The 22,074-nt window shown below is 40.4% G+C and overlaps 1 protein-coding gene across 7 annotated transcripts in view; it reads right to left on the bottom strand.

Annotated features, from left to right (window-relative positions):
* LOC116331649 (partitioning defective 3 homolog) overlaps positions 1-22,074 on the bottom strand; it is a 235,355-nt gene that overhangs the window by 139,457 nt on the left and 73,824 nt on the right. For all 7 annotated transcript variants that reach the window (XM_031754405.2, XM_039601967.1, XM_039601966.1 and 4 more), the window contains exons 3-5: positions 14,092-14,275; positions 8,955-9,142; positions 7,995-8,138 (exon numbers count right to left, since the gene is read on the bottom strand). In XM_031754405.2, the coding sequence (XP_031610265.2) occupies positions 7,995-8,138; positions 8,955-9,142; positions 14,092-14,275 (516 nt within the window). The remainder of the gene's footprint in view (positions 1-7,994; positions 8,139-8,954; positions 9,143-14,091; positions 14,276-22,074) is intronic.

Here is a 22,074-nt window from a genome sequence, read left to right on the forward strand (position 1 = left end):
TCACACTTTAGAATGACGCACTTCAAATAGTTCTGAAATGTTCTTACAACCCCTCCCAGATTGATGGGCAGCAACAATTGCTTCTTTAGGATCATTGCTGATGTCACTGTGTTAACACTTGAAGGCTCCAGTCCAGCAAACTGTCAAAAGTCCTGCTTTTTATAGGTGGCACCTGGCTGCTACTTACCCCCTTAATTCCTATGGAAGCAGGAAGGGTATACTCAGCTTTTTTTCACTGATTCTGAATTTTTGCTTAACTTTTGTTAAATAACTAACAACATGGTGTAATAATTCACCTGAGATTGTATTTACATCATCTTTAAAGACCTGCAGAGGACCAGATTATTATTTTCCATTATGACCTAATACATAAAATGTTACAACTGAAAGAGGGTGCACTTTCTTTTTAACATAACTGTATACATATACTATTCCTAGTACTCTTTACAAGTGTTAACGAAGCCATTTAGTCCTGGAAAAGCATAGTTTTATCTGTGTTGTGGAGATTTTTTTTCTAAATTAGCAATACTATAAATAAAAAGGAAAAATGTATAAATGACAGTAAGCTGTGGTAGGTTTATGTCATGTCTGACAAGTGGACACCAAAGCTAATGAGCACAAATGTCAAGATGAGACAAAGAAAGGAAAACTGACTGAATGGAAAGAAGACTGTGTAATTACCTACAGTGTGCATGAAGCTGAAAGAGTGGCACAAAAAAGACAGGAGGGTTATAATGTATGAGACAGAATAACAAAGTTCAAATTAAAATAATACCATTGGAAGAGTGAGAAGAAAAAAGATTAGAGGCTCATTATAACAAGGTGACAGCAGATTAACACTGTTCACACATCTGCAAACACACACCTACAGCATTTATCGGTACACTCATTTACACCACACCAACATATTGTACAAAAACAGAAGGAAACACCTTCAATCTAAGCTCCACAGCAGCACCTACTGGTCGCTTGCACAGAATCCGTCTGCACTGATCGTACTGCTTTCACCCATCACTTTCATCTGTCTTATTAACACACAGGCACACACTCTATAGTATGCACCCACAAATCTCCTGAACCATCACACAGAAAATGACATGTACACCACACAGCTGCACAAATGAAAAAAACAAACAACAAAATAAATAAAAAAAAATCATATAAACAGAGACACAGACATGCCACAAAACTTGAGCATGCAGGTTTCAGTGCATATTACACATGCACATACGAACACAGTCTCACACAGTCTGAGGTGATTTATGACTGTACGGCTCAGGTTTGCATGATTTATCCTGCTAAAGCTGCACTGTGCACCTGAGGGACTCAACCCTCCACTACACACAATGCATGGAGGCTTGTTAACAGCAAAGCAGCAGAGGAATGTGCGTTTGTGTCTGTGCTTACACAGTTTTGTTTTTGTGCACAGTTCGAGTGTAATTTGCTTTTATTGTGTAGGTGTGCACACAGCCTTGATCACTCTGGCTAAGGAATGCCTTGAATCCATAATAGCAGTATAAGGTACTTCTGTGCTTTAATGAAATCTTCATGTACGTTTATCATGTGCACGAGTCATAACATTGTGCTAGTATCTGCATGCTTGCATGTAACATGTTACTCGTGTGTAGCAAAGCTCACAGTGCAGATATGCCAAGGCATTAACATTCGTGCACAGGTCTGTAGGTGTGTGAGCAGATCCACCGTCAGAATGTCTGTTACAACAACATCCCCAGTGAGCCGTGTGAAGCCTCAATCCCACCATGAAAGATAACCTGGTCCCCCAGCAGTCTAATGGCTGAGGACACGCAGCAGCAAAGCAAGCTTCTGTGATCGCTGCATCACATGCTGTGATACACTGAGCTGATTTATGATACCAAGGATGTTTTTTTTCTTTCAATATTACATTTTGAAAAAAAAAAAACATCTCAGATTTTATAAAGGCTACAGCCAGTTTAATGAGGTCTGTACTCGAAAGGTGCTAATTAGGAAAACAAATAAATGTTATTCACATTAAAGCTACTTATGAGTGCAGTGCCCACTGCTAAGACGCTACAATCCCCTCAGGGGCTCACTTTAAGTTGTGGTGGTGAATAGATGGAACACACCCAACTGTTTAGAAAACATTTCTTTTCCTTAACTGATTCCTTCATTTGTCTACAAGATTCATCTACCTTCCCTGTTGTTGTTTCCTTTGGATCTTACACTGAAAATAACAGACTTTCCAGAGTCCTCTTTTGTGTCTTGTTTCTGAGGCCATGGCGGCTGCAGCTTTGTCAGTAGATACTCTGTAGCAAGCACCCCTGGAGCTGCTGATAGAAAAATCAAAAGCATTTCCTTCTACTGTGCACTTAAAATCATTTGACTTTATTTTATAGTTGTCTGGAAAGAAGTCTTGCTATCAAATGGTAATTGTTTTAAACTAGTCCACAGTCCACCACTTGCCTAAAAGTATGAAACATTCCTGATAAGAATACGGAGTAAGCAGATTACTCCTTCCAATCGTGGCATAAATATGCAGATAAAACAACAATTAATTTTAAATTAAATAAGTAAATAGAATTAAAATTGTTTACGACTTCAACTAATAGAAAACAAGAAAAAAACAACATTATGCTTGAGTTTAATGATATGATATTGAGTTAAGAAGAGAAAGTACATTTCCTGCATTAACACTATGGACGCTCCAGCTCTGGGTATCAGGAATGTCAAGGGAAGCCCTCCAGGCATATTAAACATGCACAGAAAGAAGCTCACTGCTGTCCTGTGAGTTGTTCATCCCAGCTCTCAGTTATTGAATTTTTAGGTAGAAATAAAAGGAGCCTTTATTTGAATTGTAAAATTGTGAGTTGAGAATCTGATCTTTTTTTTTAATCCATTTATTATAATTTATTAATTTGCTGACATTTAATGGACACAGGCAAATAAACGCAGACAAATATACACTTTTGTACCTAAACTACATAGAAGTGCAATTCACATAAACACAGATGCCAGATATTAACAAGAAATACACCCAGTGCACCAAACAGAAGCAGACATGCACTGACCTGCAAGTCCTCAGAGACTGCCGTCTAAGACTGACCCTGACATGCTACAGTGAGAGACTGTGTGTGTGTGTGTGTGTGTGTGTGTGTGTGTGTGTGTGTGTGTGTGTGTGTGTGTGTGTGTGTGTGTGTGTGTGTGTGTGTTGTCAGGGTTCAGCTCACTAACACTGCAGGTGGTTCAGTGGCTTTTGGTATTTCTTCTTAATTGGTTGATTTGCAACCCACTCGAAAACTGTTTGGATTTTTGACACCTGCTCACAGCTGACACACAAAACATACATACAACGCATACACACACACAGACGATGCCACAGACATGTTAATGCATAAACACACACGCACACGCACACACACACAGATGCAAAGATCCATAAATGCCCTCATGACTCATGAATATACACACAAACGCAGACGGCAGCACAGTGCAGGCCTCTTTTCTCTGCATAGCCTCGGCACCTCCACCCGGCTCTCATTAATACACACTCGAATGACAGCTCGCTGTTGCCATGGCGACCCCCTACCTGTTGCCAAAGGAGGCTGGTAGTTTAGGGGGCTTGTGAACGCTGCTCAAAACTATTGCAGCTCAATTTTTTTTTTTTTGCTGTGTGTCAGGAAGCTGCCAGTGCTGCTCCAGGCACGCACAATTAACCACTTTGGAACAGAGAATAGTTTCATTCATTTCAATGCAATTCAATCTGGCTCACTTCAGTGCAAAGCTATGCCCTGTTCTGTGCGTTTTGTTATGAGAGAGGCTGAATTCTCCTCAGGAGTAAAATAGGCCTACTCCAATATATGATGCTCTATTCTAATTCTTCTCTTCATTTTCGTACTCGTCTGTTCGAGGTTATTCATTCCGGGAAGATAAGATGAAACTAACTTGAGGAAATTGCTTTGCTTAATTCATCATTCCGAGCTCCTCTATTCTAATTAAATCACTGCATATTCTATTCTTGCTCTGCTATTCTTCTTCGCCACACCATTCTATTTTATATTGTTAACAAAGGTTTCATACACTGCTGGAAAATGGCTTTCTGGGCTAATTGTGCCGTGGAGGAATTCTTCTTGCTTCTCAAATAAACTGTTAGAGGAAGTTTAGGAACTATACAGAAAATGTACGTCCATTAAAAATACATGAAATGTTCCAAATCAGCACTATTAAGAGAAGATGCTTAAAAATCACACCCTTGCTGCAGTCTCTCCCACAGGTTTTTATCCACCACGATAACTTCAAACTCTACAGTTTTTTTTTCTATTCGTCTATATTCTGCTAATGTGTGGTGTTATTTTTTTAATGACCCATGGCTTACATGCCTGTGCAGCCATGTTGGCCAGGGATTGCTGAGGTTTAGGGTAGGATGTAGGGTTTTAGTGTAAAGTTTGCATGTTCTTGTGTATGCGTGGGTTCCCTCCAGGTACACCAGCTTCCTTCTAAAGCCCAAAGACACGCAGTTAGTGGGGTTAGGTTAACTGGTGATTCTAAATTGCCCATAGGTGTCAAGCTGAGTGTGAGTGGTTGTCGGTCTCGCTGCGTTAGCCCTGCGTCAGACTGGCAACCTGCCCAGGGTGTACCCTGCTGCTCGCACTATACATACACATGCGCACACAGAGGTATGGACCTAAATGTTTAATTTGTAGTTAAATGTTGACCTTTTATAATATCAAAGGTCAAGCGTATCCATGTTACACCTATATAGGTGATTTTTCTTGCTTCAGCACGGTGTGGGTGTGTACAAATGAATTAAAGCTGAAATCTCGGTCACTCACTTATTTAGTTGCATTCTTTAGGGAGGCGATTTTTTATCTTGATCATTGCGATAGAGAGATGGCTTTCCTTCAGCCTGAGCAAAGGTCAATCAAAAGTCTGTTACACTGTGTATGAAGGCGGTGCTGAAAGTGACAACTGATAATGAAATGGTACCGTCTTGCTATAGTCAAAGTGGAAGTAGATGCTCATATTAAATGTTTTTAAAGTTTAAAATAATGATGGCATATGCACAAATAATCTCAGGATTCAGACTGCTCTCTTTTTGTACTCCTGGTTTTGGTTGATTTCAACAAAACTGGATTTTCCCTTTATCGGTTACTAGATGAGCGGCACCCCAAGCACAGCACATGTTCTGTTGACTTAAATTTTTATCCAACACTTCCTGCTTTGACCTAGCTCTGCAGGTTTTCAAAATTAATCAAAAACGCCTTTACTGTGGTAAAGTAAAGCTAAATGCAAATGCAAATCTTTTTTGAACCCAACAGGAGGTAAAGGCACACGCTCACTTCACAGAGGGCTTTCATCAACAAAGCTCCGTATGAAGCTAGTTTTTGGTTATGCTAATGCTAATACTGTTCCACCTTAAAAGCGTTGTTTTACATAGTAGATAAATCCAGGGGCACACTTCAACTTCAGTATAAGATCAATAGATAATTTTTCAACTTTGACTCAAACAATTAAAAAAAAAATACAAATACAAATACAAAGCTAAAAATAAACATTTGTTTTTACCTAAACAGGCAGCAGACTTTGTGCTATTTGATAATTCAGACATGATGTCTAAAGACAAAACTTCTCAGAGGTCAGAGTCTGGTTTAAAGGGTTGCATTTCTATATAAAACAAAAAATGTCTCCTTTTCATTTAAATTCAGACTAACAAAATGAAATATAGTGATGAACAGTGTTTCGGTCAATGCAACAATAGAATAAGACAAACGAGAGCATTTTAAACTTAATAAAGCAGCAGTCACGGTCTATAATCTAATGTATACCCGCAGACTTTAGCTTCAAACACAAGCCACTCCACCCCGCTGGTCTGGTATATCTCATATTCTTTCATTTGATTAAAGTAAAAGTCCGGAACAAAATCAAGGCTTTTCTCATCATCCACTAAAGTTGCACCATCCTTCCTGGAACAAAGTAAGCTAACTGGAGCTTAAGTCAATGTGATCCAACCCTGCACACAGAGGGTTCCTGTGCAGAGTCGGCCAACACAAGCAACTCGTGAGGTCTCAAAACTGTGTTTGTAACACTGCAAAAACCAGTCCAACTTTACATATGATGTAATGTAACGGATTCAAACCGTTTCATTAGGTTATTTTCTGCTCGGCCACACACACACACACACTCACACTCAACCTGAGCTCTTGCAGAGCTTACACAAAAAAAAAAAAAAAAAAAAAAAAAAGACAGGACACCATGTCAACAAGCTGTCTCTCTCCATCACAAGGAGAGAGACAGCTTTAAATAAGACAGACACACTCCAAGGCCACACAGAATATTGTAGTTGGTCCTGTCATTGTGGGAGCTGTCAGGATGAGCATATGGTTGGGGGACACGTGCTCGAGTGTGCATGTGTGTGACTTTAGTAGGGCAGATGGCTTTCAGCAGGTCATTAATACCAACTACACATCCTGCACTTATTCCATCACTTAATCCCCTTCAAACTAAAACCTGTTGTAAGGCGGAAGGAGGAAAACGGTGCTGCCCCACACTAATAAATGGTGACAACTTGTTGTACATTTAACCCATCATCCAGTTTACGAAAGACCTTATATAACAACAAAGGAAGCAACCACTTTAAGCTAAATGGCACTTTGCAGAGAATCTAAGTGCTTAAAACAATAAATCAACATTAATCCATAAACAGTTTCAAACTGCTTTTAAAGCTTCTGAGAAACGGGTTAAATTGTTCTGGCTATTACAGAACGAGCACCAGGAAATTATGACATATCACTCATATCACAGATTATTTCTTAATGAGATTCCACCAGAGCACAGCGTAGGCAACGTTTAGGTAATTGTAAAGCACATATGCATGAAAACGAAAAACAAACAAACAAGTAAATAGTTTGAATTTGTTACTTTTTTGCTGGGTGACACAAAAACGCTGATGATGTTGGATTTCTTCATGAGCATGAAGAAACGGCCCGAATGTTAATAAAATTCAACATTTTCAATTGGCCATGTGGTTAGCATTAAGAGCTGACAAAAATCTAAATCCAGTAAACATGAAACATTCAAACCCGAGATTACCTCATCTCCACAACCACACTTTGATGCAAGTCTTTATGATATGTTCAGTTTACACTATGGGCATTAAAGTGAAACATTTTAATGAACGCTCAGTTTTCACAGTGATTGTGGATCAAAGCCGAATCGACTGCTTTGTTTTCTTCCGTTTCATCTTCTGCATTACACAAGAGCAACCTTCGGATCATCATTATTTCAACACAGGACTCGACTTTAAACCCAAACCCAAGTTATCGAAGCTAAACAGTTCTACTAGCGCAAAGCTGAAAGGCCAACCAACGGAAAAACATCCTGAGGCTATGAAACTGAAAACTGTTCATTTCCAAACTAAATACAATCCAAAGGATACATGCAGATCATACCGAGTCATCAGTATTTATCGTGATATTCCGAAAAACTCCATGTTATACTTCATGGCATACATGACCCCAGTGGGAAAAGATCCCCCAACTCTGCAATGTTCTCGGGATCCAGTTAAACAAAACCATATGTACTACGGGTGCTTATGTTATTTACTATATCAACATTATGTTATTTCCCCATCCTCAACTGCTCGCTTATTGTGGATTTATGGTAGAAATTCTTCACTTTTTAACCTTTCTGCAGAGATCCAAGGGGAGTGATAGAGCTGGGCTCAGGCTCTGGAGTGGATCTAGGCCTCTCAGGCAGGCTTTCAAAGAGCCTGGGCCTGATGGGTAGTCTCAGGGTAGAACTGGCTGTAAATCTCTCAACCTGGAGAGTTGAACTTATCAGGTGTGCGCGTCATGTAAAGCCTAACAGATGCAGTGCTTTCTGCTGTACCCCATCTTCCGGAACAATTGATTAATCCTCATGTCTTCACTTTCCACACACACTTTGGGAACAATACACAGACAGAATGCACTGCATTGAAGGAAAGCCCTGGTAGTATACATGCAGAAATAAACTCCTACTTGTTCCTGTCTCTCCAGCCAGCGGTCCACCATGGGATGATTGGCGCTGAGCGATGACCGTGCTGTCTCTCTCTGGAATTCTCTCTGATTGGCCCAGGTCCCAGCGTCTCGTGGCAGACTGCGGTACGTGTCCATCCCTTTACCCTACAAGAGAAAAGGTATAGTTTTTGTTTTTACTTTTAATACTGTAACCACATAGACATATGCCATGCTTGCTTTATGTTAAGTAAATGTTTCTTTTCTTACTTAAAAATGCACATCAAGCATTAAAACCTTAACGGTAAAGGCTAATCAACCTGCGCTGAATTTGCTCACAACACTTTTAAAGAGAGACCCGACCACTTTATAGTTGTGAGCTGGTGTTTCTACATTGCTCAGTCTTCACAGTGACAAACACAAATCGGTGGGTGTCTGGTGGGCTCGGAGCAAAACATTAAACATTGAGCAGTTACTTTTACAGAAAGAAAAGGAGAGACAGAAGATGTTCAAAGTAAAGTGAGTGTATCTGTGGCTCAGCAGAGCTACGAAAACAAGAAAATCACAGATGTCCAAATAGCAGAGTTGTGGCTTCTGTGGTTAAATACAAGCAAGCTAGATACAACGAGCATCTCTTAGTCGGTGATGTGTTTAGTCACACTTATTGGGATGTGCATCTTAAACAACAGTGTGGAGGTATGTGGCTTTAGGCATAAACCGAACAGAAGGGTGCAAATGTTCAATGTGATCAGTTTCAGCTTGGGAAAGTACAAAAAGGCATAAAGCAGCTTTTAAGGAGTTGTACTGTAACGAAAACAAGATGTTGATATAAAACAGATGCAAAGGAACTTTTAGTGCATTTGTACTAAAAAGACAATGGCATCCCTCATGCAGTTTCGTGTGTGCAATTTCCTCCATTACAGTCAAATTATTCAAAATGAGCTTGCACAAAGCCATGTCTGGTTTCAACATCCAAGCACCAACCTTCCTTTCCAGGCTATTTGTGCCAGACGAGTGGCGAGCTTTCAGGAAGCCAGCGGTGGTGGACCAGCGGGTTGGGTTCTTCCTTGACGGCGTCTCATCTGGTTGGACCCGTGACTCACCGCCGCTGAACGGCCCATTGATGGTCATTAGAGCAGGGTCACTGCTGCGCCGGACGTGGAGGGGCATATCTGAGGAACAGGTCATACACCAGGGCGTCAAAGCATTGTTGTACCTTTTTAGAGACCCAGAGTTGTTTTTACTTTTCAATGGAAATGTTCCACTTTCATATTTATGTATGTAAAAAACAAAAAAACAAACCTTCAGCTATAGCTGTTAAAGACTAACGGGCAAAGGCTGAGGAAGAAGACGGTTTGGAGATGATTGATGTAAATTTGCTGGAACAAATTTTACGTCTCAAACAATGTGGGCTAATAAAAGAAACAGATTCCATTATCATCCCATTGTGAATTAATGTGATTTATCGCCACAAGTCTAATCAGGCAGCCCTGCTTTACTGTCAGTGCATCTCACCCATAGCGCACAGCAGCAGGCTCTGTGTGGGAACAACAATACGAGGAAGAGCCTATTGAGAAACTCCAGCGTTAGTGGATGCCTTCCATTAAAACTCTTCACTCTGAAAAGTTCCAGTGTGTGGGCAGTGGGCCAAGGTCCAAATAACAACCTCCAACAGGGGCAGCGCGCACAAAAACACCGCAGCCCGCGCTTGTACACAAGACACGACGTTATGACAATAAAAATAACCTCTGGAAATTTCCACGAGCTCATTTGATTAGCTGGAAGGGCAGCCATCAGACCACACAGGAGACACGGATTATAAAAGATTAGAAGTGTTTAAAAAGGCCGAGCGTCGTCTCGGGACGACTACGCCGAGTGTCATGTTCCCATGTTCTCTTCCAAAACATATTGCTGTTTACAAGCTTTCAGATGTTTGGAGATGGTGGTGTGTGCTCATACAGGAAATGCTGTGATCTTCCCAAAGAGTGTGTGTCTGAGTCAACAGCTCGTTTTTGTCTGTGTGTGTGTGTATTGTGAGACTAGATTGACTGTGTTTGTCTGTGTGTGTGTTAGTGTGCCTGTTTATTTGTGTTTCCTGACAAACTGGTGAGTTTGCACATGAGATCATCTAATACTTTTGTTTAGAGTTGGGTGCGTTCACATTAAGTGGATCTTTGTGTGTGTTCAACTTGTGTAAAGAATACACAGTAATGATGAGTTTTAATTTCGTGTGTGCACAAATCAGTGACCAATGTTGTTTATGTTTGGAAGTACTAGAGCCCACAGCTACAGTAGTTGATGAGAATGTGTAAATGTGTACACTCATGTACTTGGCTCAGTGGTTCTTCTGGGTCATCCAGAGCGTGGGATATGAATCGCTCTGAGCTGTGGGAGGCAGTGGCTCTCTGGGGGCTGGAGTTCAGGAGGGGACAGAGTGCGGGCTGCCTGACAGGTCTCAACAACACCTACAGCTGAAACTGCAACTCCCAGGAGGCATTAGGATGCAGGGGTGCCTCCCTCGAACTGAATCACGGTCAAGACTAATGTGTCCCGAACCCACATCTACTGAATTTGCATCGGCGCTGTGGAAAATGCTTCGCGGTTTCACGCAGTCACAATGCTTTAAACAAAGACAGGCCGCTACCCTTCTTTGTCATCGCTCATCTTAAATGCCATTGTGATCTCGCGGCACAGCTGCAGTCATTAACCTTTTGTTCGTCTTGTCAGATGTAGTGATCATAAAACAATTATTCTAACTACAGCACAACAGCTTGGTTAATGAGTGCCGGTTAAGATACCGTTTCACCAGCTCAAATTTCACGCTACTTCAGACATCTCATAAGTGAGAAAAAAGAACTGCATAATGACACCACCTATGTCATGAACGCAGCTGCAACAAAACACAGAATAAATGACGCCAAAGTCTGCATAACTCTGTGAGTACAAGACCTAATTAAATTAAATGGGGAGGTATGCAATGTCATTTAGAAGTAGTTGCAACATTTAAGGGATGCAGGGCAGTTCGGCAATAACATTCCCAGCATAAAAACATAGGATTTGGGAACTCTAAGGCAGCGGTCCCCAACCTTTTTTTGCCCCACGGACCGGTTTAATGTCAGACAATATCTTCACGGGCCGGCCTTTAAGGTGTCTCGGATAAATACAACAAAATAAAATGATACGACCAAGACAAAAACTGTGGTATTATGTAAATACAATAATAAACACGAATTCACTGTGTAATTGTGTAACTTTATTAGCAGCGTCCTCCTGAAACGCGTCAACAACATTGAGAGTAACATCCTCTTCTCTGCCCCTTAATGCTCTCTGGTCGCTATGGTACCGCGTAAATATTTCTTTCAAAATAAGACACAAAACTACAACACGGGAAAAGACCCAGGGAAACTGAGTTAACGATAAAAACCCTGAAAACCATAAATTTCACACCTGAGCCTCAACTCTCGCCGCTCGGTACCAAACGACTTACGGACCGGTACCGGTCCCTGGGCCCGCTGCTCTAAGCCACGATTACTGTCCCCATGATGTATGTCAGTGTATGATGTATGCAAAGAGTTGCAGTTCCTCAAATAATTATTTTTTGCTACACCCTCCTTGTCTTCATTACAGCTAGTTCACACAAAACAAATGATGCTCCTTCGTCCAAGACACAAACAGAGCTCCGTTTTTACCTCCGTCTATTCAGATCAGGTTGTTTTGGGGTTTTTTTTTTTACCATTTGCACCAGTGTGATATGGAGTAAAATCCTTTTGTGCCCAATTTTTGTTGTTTTGCTAGTTGACATGGGTCAAAGCAGCAGTCACGCCGTGAGATGGCCAACCTTCATTTCATCCCACGCCATCTCTGATCACAAGACAAGCTGCAACAGCCAACCCGGACCATCGCTGTGCAACAACACACTACTGCTCTGGAGAAAAAAAACTAAAGAAATCATCACAATTATTCCACTTTGATCATCTCTCATGTGGAATAGCGCAAAATCACACAGGGTACACACCAAGCTCGGTTTTCTGCTATGTGCTACATTCAAAAAGACAATCTTTTTCAAGTTGGCATCTGAAAGCCTCACACGTCCACAACAGTAGTATTGTCCCTTAATTATCATTTTCTTATCTGCAGAGGTTTTTCAATTTAACAAAGCCAAGAAAATAACATCAATCCATTTGTGAATTTCAATAGAGCTCTCTGTCTAATAAGCTTAATCATTTTTCTTTTGAGCTCCTGGGCCGAACAAGAAAACTGGCAAAGCCCCACAGAGTCCAGCGCTTCTCATCTCCTCTTCTCTCCAACATAAATCAGTGATTGAAAGCTAGTCTCATTAGGGTGTTTATGAAAAAAATAATCGAATTCCTTCTCTTCCATGTCAGACATTTTTCTTAAAACCCATTAAAATTCAGCTGATGAGATTCGGAGTCGTCAATTAGGCAGGGTTAGAATTTATTATGAAGAAAGTTAAATTGGACGTATCTGGCAGGTGTGATTGTAGCAGAGATTTCAATTTCTTACTGAAAATTCACAATCGGCATCTCATCCAGAAACGCAATGAGGGCTAAAGTGACCTCCGTCGCACTGTGTGTGTGTGTGTGTGTGTGTGTTATTGAGACCAAGAGAAAAGGAAAATTGTGCTGTCTCTGTCAGTCAGTGCTATTTCAAAGGTCATTAGTGAATAAGACAGTGGAGGGCTTTGGTGCTAATTGAAAGACAGTAATGAAAAAACTCCTTTTAACTTTTACCCTTTCTGATAGCTACACATAAAGGTGCTCGACACATCCAGTCTACAGGTAAACAAGCTCTATGCTAAAAGTGAAAAATCTTAATCAAACTTCTAGTTTAGTGCTGGAGTCTACTTTACAGTGCTGCTGTGATCACTAAAAACATGCTAACACGCTAATTCTCTGTTTAAATCAGACTGACTTAGCCACTTCAGAGTGGCTAGCAAGCTAGCTAGCATTAGCATTAGCTGACAACTCCGGAGCGACCCGCTCGATCAAATATGGTCGCCTCTAAAAGAGATGAAGAAAACGCAGCACAACAAACAAATAAATAAATACAAAGAGAAAAAGAAAGGCAAACATGAGCCTTCAATTTGCTTTTATACAGTCTGTAACTATAGATTTACTTTAATATCTTTTTGTCTGCATACTATTCATGAAAAGAAAAAACTTGATATGAATTAGAAATATTTCTTTTGAACCACAAAAATATTTTGAATTTATGATTTTCTCTATTTTTGACATTCTATTTTATATTAATAAAACCAAATTTTTTTATTTATTTTTTGGCTTTTTTAACTGTATTCAATAGACAATGGAAGAGTGGACAGGAAAGTAGGGGCAGACATGTGGCAAAGGGCCGCAGGGCGTACTCTACGCTAACCCGGGTGGGCTGCTCTTAGCTGCATGGCATGTGGTCGCCCGCTCAACGTACTGAGCTAAACTGGCGCCCATAAAACCATAATTATTAATTATTCTAATACAAATAGTAGGAATACTTCTTTCTTTCACTTTAGGCAGTCTGATAAAAATATGGGGGTGGGGGATGCCTTTATGTATATTTGTGTGTACATGTTTGCTTGCTTCTGTGCAAAAGAGCTCGCTTGATCCGAATTGACAAATCACCTACACGAGTCACTTTTCCATCCAAACTCAGAGTAATTGCAGTAGAAGAACCGACTTGGCCAGCGAAACTGCAGAGGTGAATGGCCTCAGCGTCACATTTGATTTAGGAGGCAGCGAATAGAACCAATTAGCCACTTTGGCCGGGGATCAAACGGCTATCTGTGTCTGGGAAAAAAAAAGAAAAAAAAAAGGGCACCTCCTGTCCAATTAACAAAATTTATGAACAGGGCGACGGTACGGCTGAGACGTGATAAGGTGATTTGTTGTGTTTTCTCTATACTGCTGTGGTTGATGACATTTGACTCCAATGAAGATGATAACGTGATGAATATAAGACGAACTCAATTAAATATTAATCAGCCAATGTTGCAGTTCCTGATTGTATCTTTAGGTAATGATCCCTCTGTCAAAATAATGCACGTCTGTGCAAATAACCCTAATGGTATTTGATCCAGAAACGCGTGTTCTCCAGTCTCGTGACTTACTGGTGCGCAGGGCCGAAGGCGTGACCTCGATCTCGCTGGCGCCCTGGTAAGGCTGGAAAGCAGAGGCTCCGCTGCCTGCGCTGAGGTCTGCAGCAAACAGGTCGGGGCTCTGGGTGCCTGTGGAGCTGGCACTGGTGCCATCACCTCCATGATGGGGTTCCTGTTCATCATATATAGCTATTAACTGCAGAAAAAAGGAAAAACAGAGGAGAGAGCACAAAAGGTCAGATTTTGAAAATATGTAGCTTAATGTTACACCGCAGTATGGAAGTAATATAGCACAGGAAAAATTTATTTATTTTTTTTACTTTATGGAATGACAATGCTTAGCTGTAATCTGGATATAGAGAACAATTACAAAGAAGGTGCAATGACAGGAAACAAAAAATGATAAACACCTAAAAAGAAAAAGAAAAAGATGATAATGACGACTCTTTTGTAGTGATACCTACTCATTTTCCCTTAGACTTGAAATTAAGCAGCATTCATGCATTTTTCCCCCATATTTAAAACAGAGGAAAGGAGAGACTTCATTATCTGCAAATCTGATTTTAATCCATTTAATCCAGGAAGAGGCAAATGAGAATAATTAAAACACAGCATACTGTGTGATTTTTGAAGGTAGGCATTAACACCAAGTGAACCACACTGGCTCAAAAATCAGTCCTACTGGGTGTAATCAGGAAGCCCAAATCATAGCTGGAGTTCTATAAATTTAGAGGTAGCTTCCTTGAAAATGGCGCACAGATAAATAGAAGACATGGTGGTCCTTCTCTGCTCAAATGCACGGGGACCGCACATAAAGTCCAAAGGAAAATTGAGGTGATTTAGACCCCCCCTATTTTATTCTATGACAGAGACGCTCATTATGTCCAATCATATTCTCCCTCCACTCAAAAAGCTTCGTCTTTCACTCCACGTCTTTATGTTCAAAGCTCTTCTCCCTCACAGATCTGATTAATTCCAGCCTCTGCAGAGTCCCTTTATTAGATTAAAGATTACATTCATGCCATCTCTCTGCGACTCCCACTAGGCCGGCGTATGTGTTCAGCTGGCTTCAGTTAGCTGAGGAGAAAATGAAAAATCCATCCAACACGTGCCAATTCGAGGGATGTGATCCGAGCGTCCCTCGAGGTGAGATCTGATGCAGAAGCACGACTGTGATAAGGTTTGCCCCCTAATGCACAAGATATTAACCACATTCAAAACTAGCACACGTGCTCAACCGCTCAAACATCTTCGAGACATCACTTCACTTTATCTGGGTTTATTGACATGATCCTAACCAAAGGAAACGCCTGAACTTTACAGAAAAACTGACCAAATACCTCCAAGGCCAAAGCAGCTAGTCACAGACAACATACTAATTTCATCTCAAGGAAAAATATATATATTTTAAAACACCATACTGTGTGTGAAATGAAGATACGTTTTTGCAAGTGCTCTTTGAAGATCAGTAATAAGGGTTTCCAGGTTTATCGATTTTATTTAGCGTCAGAAATAGAGGAAGACTTTCAAACGAAGCCAGTTTAACATTTATAAGAGGAGGGAATCAAACGGGGAAGCATTTCACTTCTTCAAAGCAAGCAGCTCTTTAATCAACAATTTTAGTTGCATATCCATCATGAATACTGCTTTTAATATCATGGGCTAGAGCTAATCAGTAAGGTAACACTCAGGAGTATGAAAGCAAAACAATCACTACAAGCAAAGGTCTCTACATAAGAAGCCTCGCTTTGACTGCAGTCAGAGGAGAAAGCTTTGGCTCTGATGAAGCTTTGTCACATCTGTCCTTGATGATGAGTAACTTAAAAAAAATAAATAACTAATTTGAATTTGGACTATTCTTCATTTAAAAGTTGCTTTCCAAAGCACAGCTGCAACTTTTATACTAATCCCAGGAAGTTCTGATCTGACACCGTGCAGGAACACGGTCCAATTTCACCACGGGCAACCAAGAGAGAAATTCTGTGTCAAACTGACCCAATTTTTGATCAGCGATGACAAGAGTCCATCGCAAATGCTCAAGTGCAAGTGGTCACACCGGGACATCCAAGAAGCGATCTAAAAACAGCCGCCACTCAAACCAAGGTCGAGGGCTGCCACTGGAGACTATGAGCAAAAGAAGATCAGCCAAATTTCTATTCCATGCGGTTTTTGACTTTTTTATGAGCATAGACGGGGAACTTAAGGGTCACACCACGCCGTTTATGAACGTACGGTACAAAATGACTGGAGGGTTCTTTTAAAATCAGTATATTTGTACGTGACGTATGACTAAAATAAATGAAACCAATTCCATGGCGGAGTCGTTGTGCGTCTATTGCTTCAATGATTCTCACAAGTAACATCAAAGTCCAAACAACATCTTCATCACACTAAAGATGAAAAGAAACTGCAAGCACAAAGTATTAACACTTCAAGGCCATTCAGGCTGCATACAGTGCAAATTAAAATACGTCAAGTTCTCTAAATCACAACTCTTAAACACACACACACACACACACACGGACAAATAAAAAGAAATGCATTGATACACACACAATTGCATCTAGAGACACAAAGACACCCACAGAATCCATTAAAACACACACACACACACACACACCAGTCAAATCCAATGACCATTTTTCCAGCACATTAAACCTTCATTTCAGCCACATTTAGCCTGAGAGCTGTGGAGTTTTATAGCTTGCTGGACAGGCTCCCCTGGTGAGAGAAACACACTCTCCAGGGCACACACACAGACACACGCACACTTAAAAACATTTACAGACCTCAACACTCATTTTTCCCATTAGTCCCTTTACATAAACGCAAACACATTTACTTCGAATTACAGCTCGCTACAGCCAGAGGCTAATGTGAGCACGCGTTAATGAGGATTACAAAGGTCAAAGGGCGAGGCTATATGTGTGCTGCAGAAGTAATGAAGGTGCAAATAAAGACAGAAAAGAAAGGAGAAGAGGTGAAAATAGTGGACTGACAAGTAGAACAGAGCAGGTGTGTGCGCTCAGGTGCGAGCGTGTGTGCGCTTCAGTGAGACTCATGAGAAAAGGGAGTGTGTGCTGTGTGTTTGTAATTGTGTGTTTTATGTGTACAAATCTATATAAACCTGTGAGTGTAGTCTGCTGCTCCCTCATTAAAGCTCAGTTCAGTCCACAAGGGCTGAGTCAGCAAACTCCCTGCCTCCTCGGGCTACTCCCTGAGGGCACCACAGAAGAAGAGCCCTCAACCCCATGTGCTTTTTCAGCCCATGTGGCTGTTATTACATGGTAATCGGTTCAGCTGCAGCGGGCACTAAAAATGTGCTCAGGCTGAGCTTACCTGATATCGCTCAAAGTAGAAATAATCTGCAGCAATTAGCATTGCGAAAATAAAAGCCGTACAGCGCTGGGATATCTGACAAAAAACAGCAGCAATGATAAAACCTGTTGAGCCACACAAATATCTGCCGCTAAAGCCATTTTGGACAGATCGTTAATCACATTCGCCCATTATCCCTGACGCTTTTCTGCATTATTATTATTCTATGGCATTAAGCTCCCAGTCTTTGACGACTGAAAAAGCCTGCAGGGACCTCAAAGTTTTTCGCATAATTTAAATTATTGAAACCCAGAAACAGTCACTGGAAGTATTTGCATTGCATTGTTTTCTACACAGCATACAAATTGCGCATGTACGGGATCATTTGCTTACAATGAATACATCCATATGCAGATGAGTACATAGTAATAAATATTTTTCAATACAAAAACAAACGCTTGCTGCAGGGTACACCAATAAGACACAAACGTTGCAAGAGTGTAGCTGCTAAGAAAACTTTTAACTAGCAAACACGCCTCAAGCTTTCAGAAGGAACTGTCAGGAATAAATGCTTTTCAAGAAAAGTCCCCAAGAGTATTTTTTAAAACCCAAAATATGCATTCAAGTCTTAATTTGCATTCCCATGAAAAGCTTGTATCAGATTGCAGCAAGCGGCATTCGCCAAACTTTGGGAGGGTGGAATTTTTTAAGTCGTAACAATATGAGCAGAAGATTGGTGGTTTGGAATGTCATATTTCCCACTAACATGTCCAGCAATTGAATGCAGCACATGACTTCAAGCTTGATGTTCCGCTCGCGTGTCATATGTAACGCTAAAATGCACAGTAAAGTAAAAATGTTAAAAAAAAATTAAAAATACATTACTTATAATCAGAGTTGACTTTCAGTGTCTCGGTGGATTTGGCTTTTGGCTGCTATTACTTTACACGTTGAATAAGGTCAAAGGGAACATCATCAGTTGCCAGACTTTCCTTGGAAACTGACCAAACATGGGTTTTAAATAAGTGAATATGCCGTAGCTTGAGCAGTACCGGGCAGCGTCGTGACTGACAGATGCTCCCTCGAGGTTACGCATTATTTCTGTCGGAGGTTTTGAATTGTTGTCTGCGAGCCAAGAAACAGCCCCGAGTCAAAGCTAATTGCTGAGGTTTGTTGACAAGCACAGCCCTGACCCTGCCACAGGAGAGCTGCTTAAACGCATAGGAGCACACACACACACACACACACACACACACACACACACACACACACACACACACACACACACACAACAAGGGTGACATCCAATTAGCAAGGTTCTGAGAAAAACAGAGGATGTAGAGTGAGAATTAGGTGTTGATTGGTCTGTGGAACTGTGTCAATATGTTGAAGACAATAAAAATAAACATGTAACCTGCTGTTTGCGAGGCACTATGTGTATTTTTCAGTTGTCTTTCAAAGTAATAGTACTTATTGAAAACACAACTACATTTGCAACTTTTCCTTTATGCAACTTTCCATTTGTGTTATTAAGAATATATTGATAACAAAAAAAAATATGAAACTAAAGGACTTTGGATTAAAGGGAAGAACTTTTTTGGTAATTATAAAATCCAAATGAAAATGATTTGCAATCCATCCAGCTTTATTATGTGCTACATTTCTGCATAGCTCTGTAATTACACCTGCAAAACTCGAGTTGACGTGAGGTTTCTATGCACTGCTGATCTTCTTTAATGCCCACTGAGCTGAGAAGAGTAAATCAGAGATGGAGCTAACGGTAAACACTGCAACACACACACAAAAAAAGAGCAGACCTTGATATAGACCAAGTTTATACACAGACTGATAGAGCTATGAAAACCAGAAAATAGCACCTAGCAAGTCAGAAATATTACACATGGCGGTCACACTTGTCATAAGCTGGAGCAGGCTAGCAACAATGGGTGTATGCCAGGTGGAAAAACTGGCTGATTCTGGTCTTTATATGAACAAAAAATAAATAAATAAACAAATCAAAAAATCTAAATCCAAAAAACCCAAGCAAATGACAAGTAAGAGTTAGCAAAGAGGTATTTTGGAACAATTTTCTCTAAAACAAGTCCAATAAAAACACAATTTGCTGACAGGCTGTACTGCCTCTGAAATGTTGGGGAAAGACGCAACTCTCTCTTCCTTCTGTAAATCCCTTTTTAAAGCACAGATTGATGTCACATAGCAAAAATATAGCAGTACTGTGGCTAACACAGCAACAGTAAATTCTCAGGGAATTTTGTGTGCAACTGTAGAAATCACAGCGTGGAATAATAGAGTAGGTATTAACTAATTCAGGTGAATCAATTTAATCCAACTTTATTTACACAGTGTAAAATCACAATAACAATAAAATAATTAATGTTAAGTAGATTTGCCAAACGCTGTCCTTGGATACTTTTATCAACTTGTATCCCCTTTCTTGCACTTAGATTCCTTTATACTCAAACACTAACAATTACTGAAGACCAAATTACAGTGGAAAGTGTGGGTCAGTCCACTTTTCAGCAGTCACTTGCAGCTCGTAAATCATCATCATAACTCTGGCTAGAACAATATGCTGGCAGCGGGGCCAGAGAGAGGAAACCAGGGGTTTCTCAAAGGGGAATTAATCCTCACGGATGTGTGTTGGGGAGAGGATTGAATTTAGCAAGACGCAGCCACCGCTTGTGCCACATCAGCAATTGCCCATTTTTATTTCATCGAAATTCCCCAAGCTTGTGCGGTGCGACCGTCCAAAAGTTACACTTGCCTTAGTTCTGGCTATCAACTCCAAAACATAAATCTTTCCAAGTTGAGCGTCCATCTATTGAGCATCTGATTTATTCCCCCGTCACATAAAATAACGTCAAGTCATTACAGTCTCACACAGAATTATATTACATCAACAGACCGCATTTTCCCTCATGTCAAGCTCCACGTTGCATATCCTCTGTTCTTTCATAAGATTTATTTAATCTAAACTGTATATATCAATAAACGCAGACACATAAAATGAAAGTGAGCTCGACTGATAATTTGAGCAGAGGGGAAATTATGCTTGTCATACACACTGCAAATCACGAGACGCTGGATCCTGACGCGATACCAAATGTGTCAGTGTCACTAAAATGATAAATGAAAGACGGGATTAAAAATGGTGATAAAACTGATTATTTTTATTATTAGTGATTTTCATTTTAACAAATTATCTCTTTATGTGTTAACTCTCTAATGCATGGCCACTGCTTGTCAAATTACAAGCAGACCCTGGTATTTTAGTCATCTACTTTCACAGGTCCCAGTTTGTGTTTATGTTCTGCTGGTTTGGTGCATTGACAGTCCAGAATGAAGCTAAAGGCTAAAAATGTAATAACTTATGAAAGAAATTGAAATTTTAAGATATAAATATTGGTAGAAGGCTATTTCAAGCCAAAATCAAAGAGCTCAAACATTTTCTTTTGAGTTATTCTTCACCATCAAAGATCACCCTGATTCTGGGAATCAAAGCCTTTCGGTTCTTTGGCTTGCACTATACCAGTTTATGACCAGGAAGTAAGAGGGCAAAAAGGAAAACCGTCAGCAAAATGAAGGAAGTAACCGCTAAACTTTCACCTACACAGCTGTGTAATCCAAAGCATGTCGTCCCGACTCTCCTCTCAGGTCAAGAAACAGCAGCCTGGAACAAATTTTCTTGGTTACACACTTTATGTCGAAAGTGCGAGGTTGCAACAGGCCTTTTCCCAAAAGCAACAGCCATCAAAGCCCTCACCATCAGCTCGCCAGAGCCAAAACCCACACGGCGCAGACAGGCAGTGACCAATGTTACTCCCGGGTCAGTATACCACAGTATTTATGTGAGGAGTTTAGTTTCAAAATGAGATATCTAGCAATGCAGGAAAAGACGAGACACACCATCAGTTTTAAAGAATGTTTGCAACTTAAAACCTCAGATGACAGTATGATAAAACTCCAAGTTTTTAAAAGATGAACTTTAGATCATTTCTTATTTGAAAATAGATATATACTTTAAATATTTAAAAATGAAGCACATACTTATTTTGTCATTACATCCATTTCTTTCACTCATGAAATCTATCTGAGGTTTGGGAAACAGGAGGAACACGACTCTTGACAGGTTCATTAGGTAAAAGCAGGAAACTGACTGTACTATGTCTTTCTTTAGAACCCTAAAAAAGGTGAAAGTGCTGTGACAAGAGTTATGGTTACATGGTTTCTGCTAAATCACTAACGTATACATGAAGGCGGCGAGAGCGATTTATCAAAAGTAGGGAAAGAAGACGTTTGATTTGTAAACTGAGAGGTTCGTGAAAGTTTTTAATGTAGCTGCTGGTGGAAAGCTGTACGGTAAGGTCATATAAAAAGGTACATTATCACATATCTGGTAGGATATATAAGATATATGGTATTTTCCTCAGCTTTTATTAACAACAGGAAAAGCATGGGGCTTAAAATATAGCCTCTGGTACGAATCCGAGACCTTTAGAACCAACTGGAACAGTAAAGACCGTCTTATTTCCCAGGACATTAAACACCGAAAATAGGGAGAACTGGGTGAAAATGAGGATGACGATGGTGGGGAATCTGGTAGGGAGTTAGGCCCTGATTATGAGGTGTATTTGATGCTCTCAGAAAGGGAAATGC

This window comes from Oreochromis aureus, linkage group 18, assembly GCF_013358895.1.
Source record: "Oreochromis aureus strain Israel breed Guangdong linkage group 18, ZZ_aureus, whole genome shotgun sequence".
In the NCBI taxonomy this organism is placed as follows: Eukaryota; Metazoa; Chordata; class Actinopteri; order Cichliformes; family Cichlidae; genus Oreochromis; species Oreochromis aureus.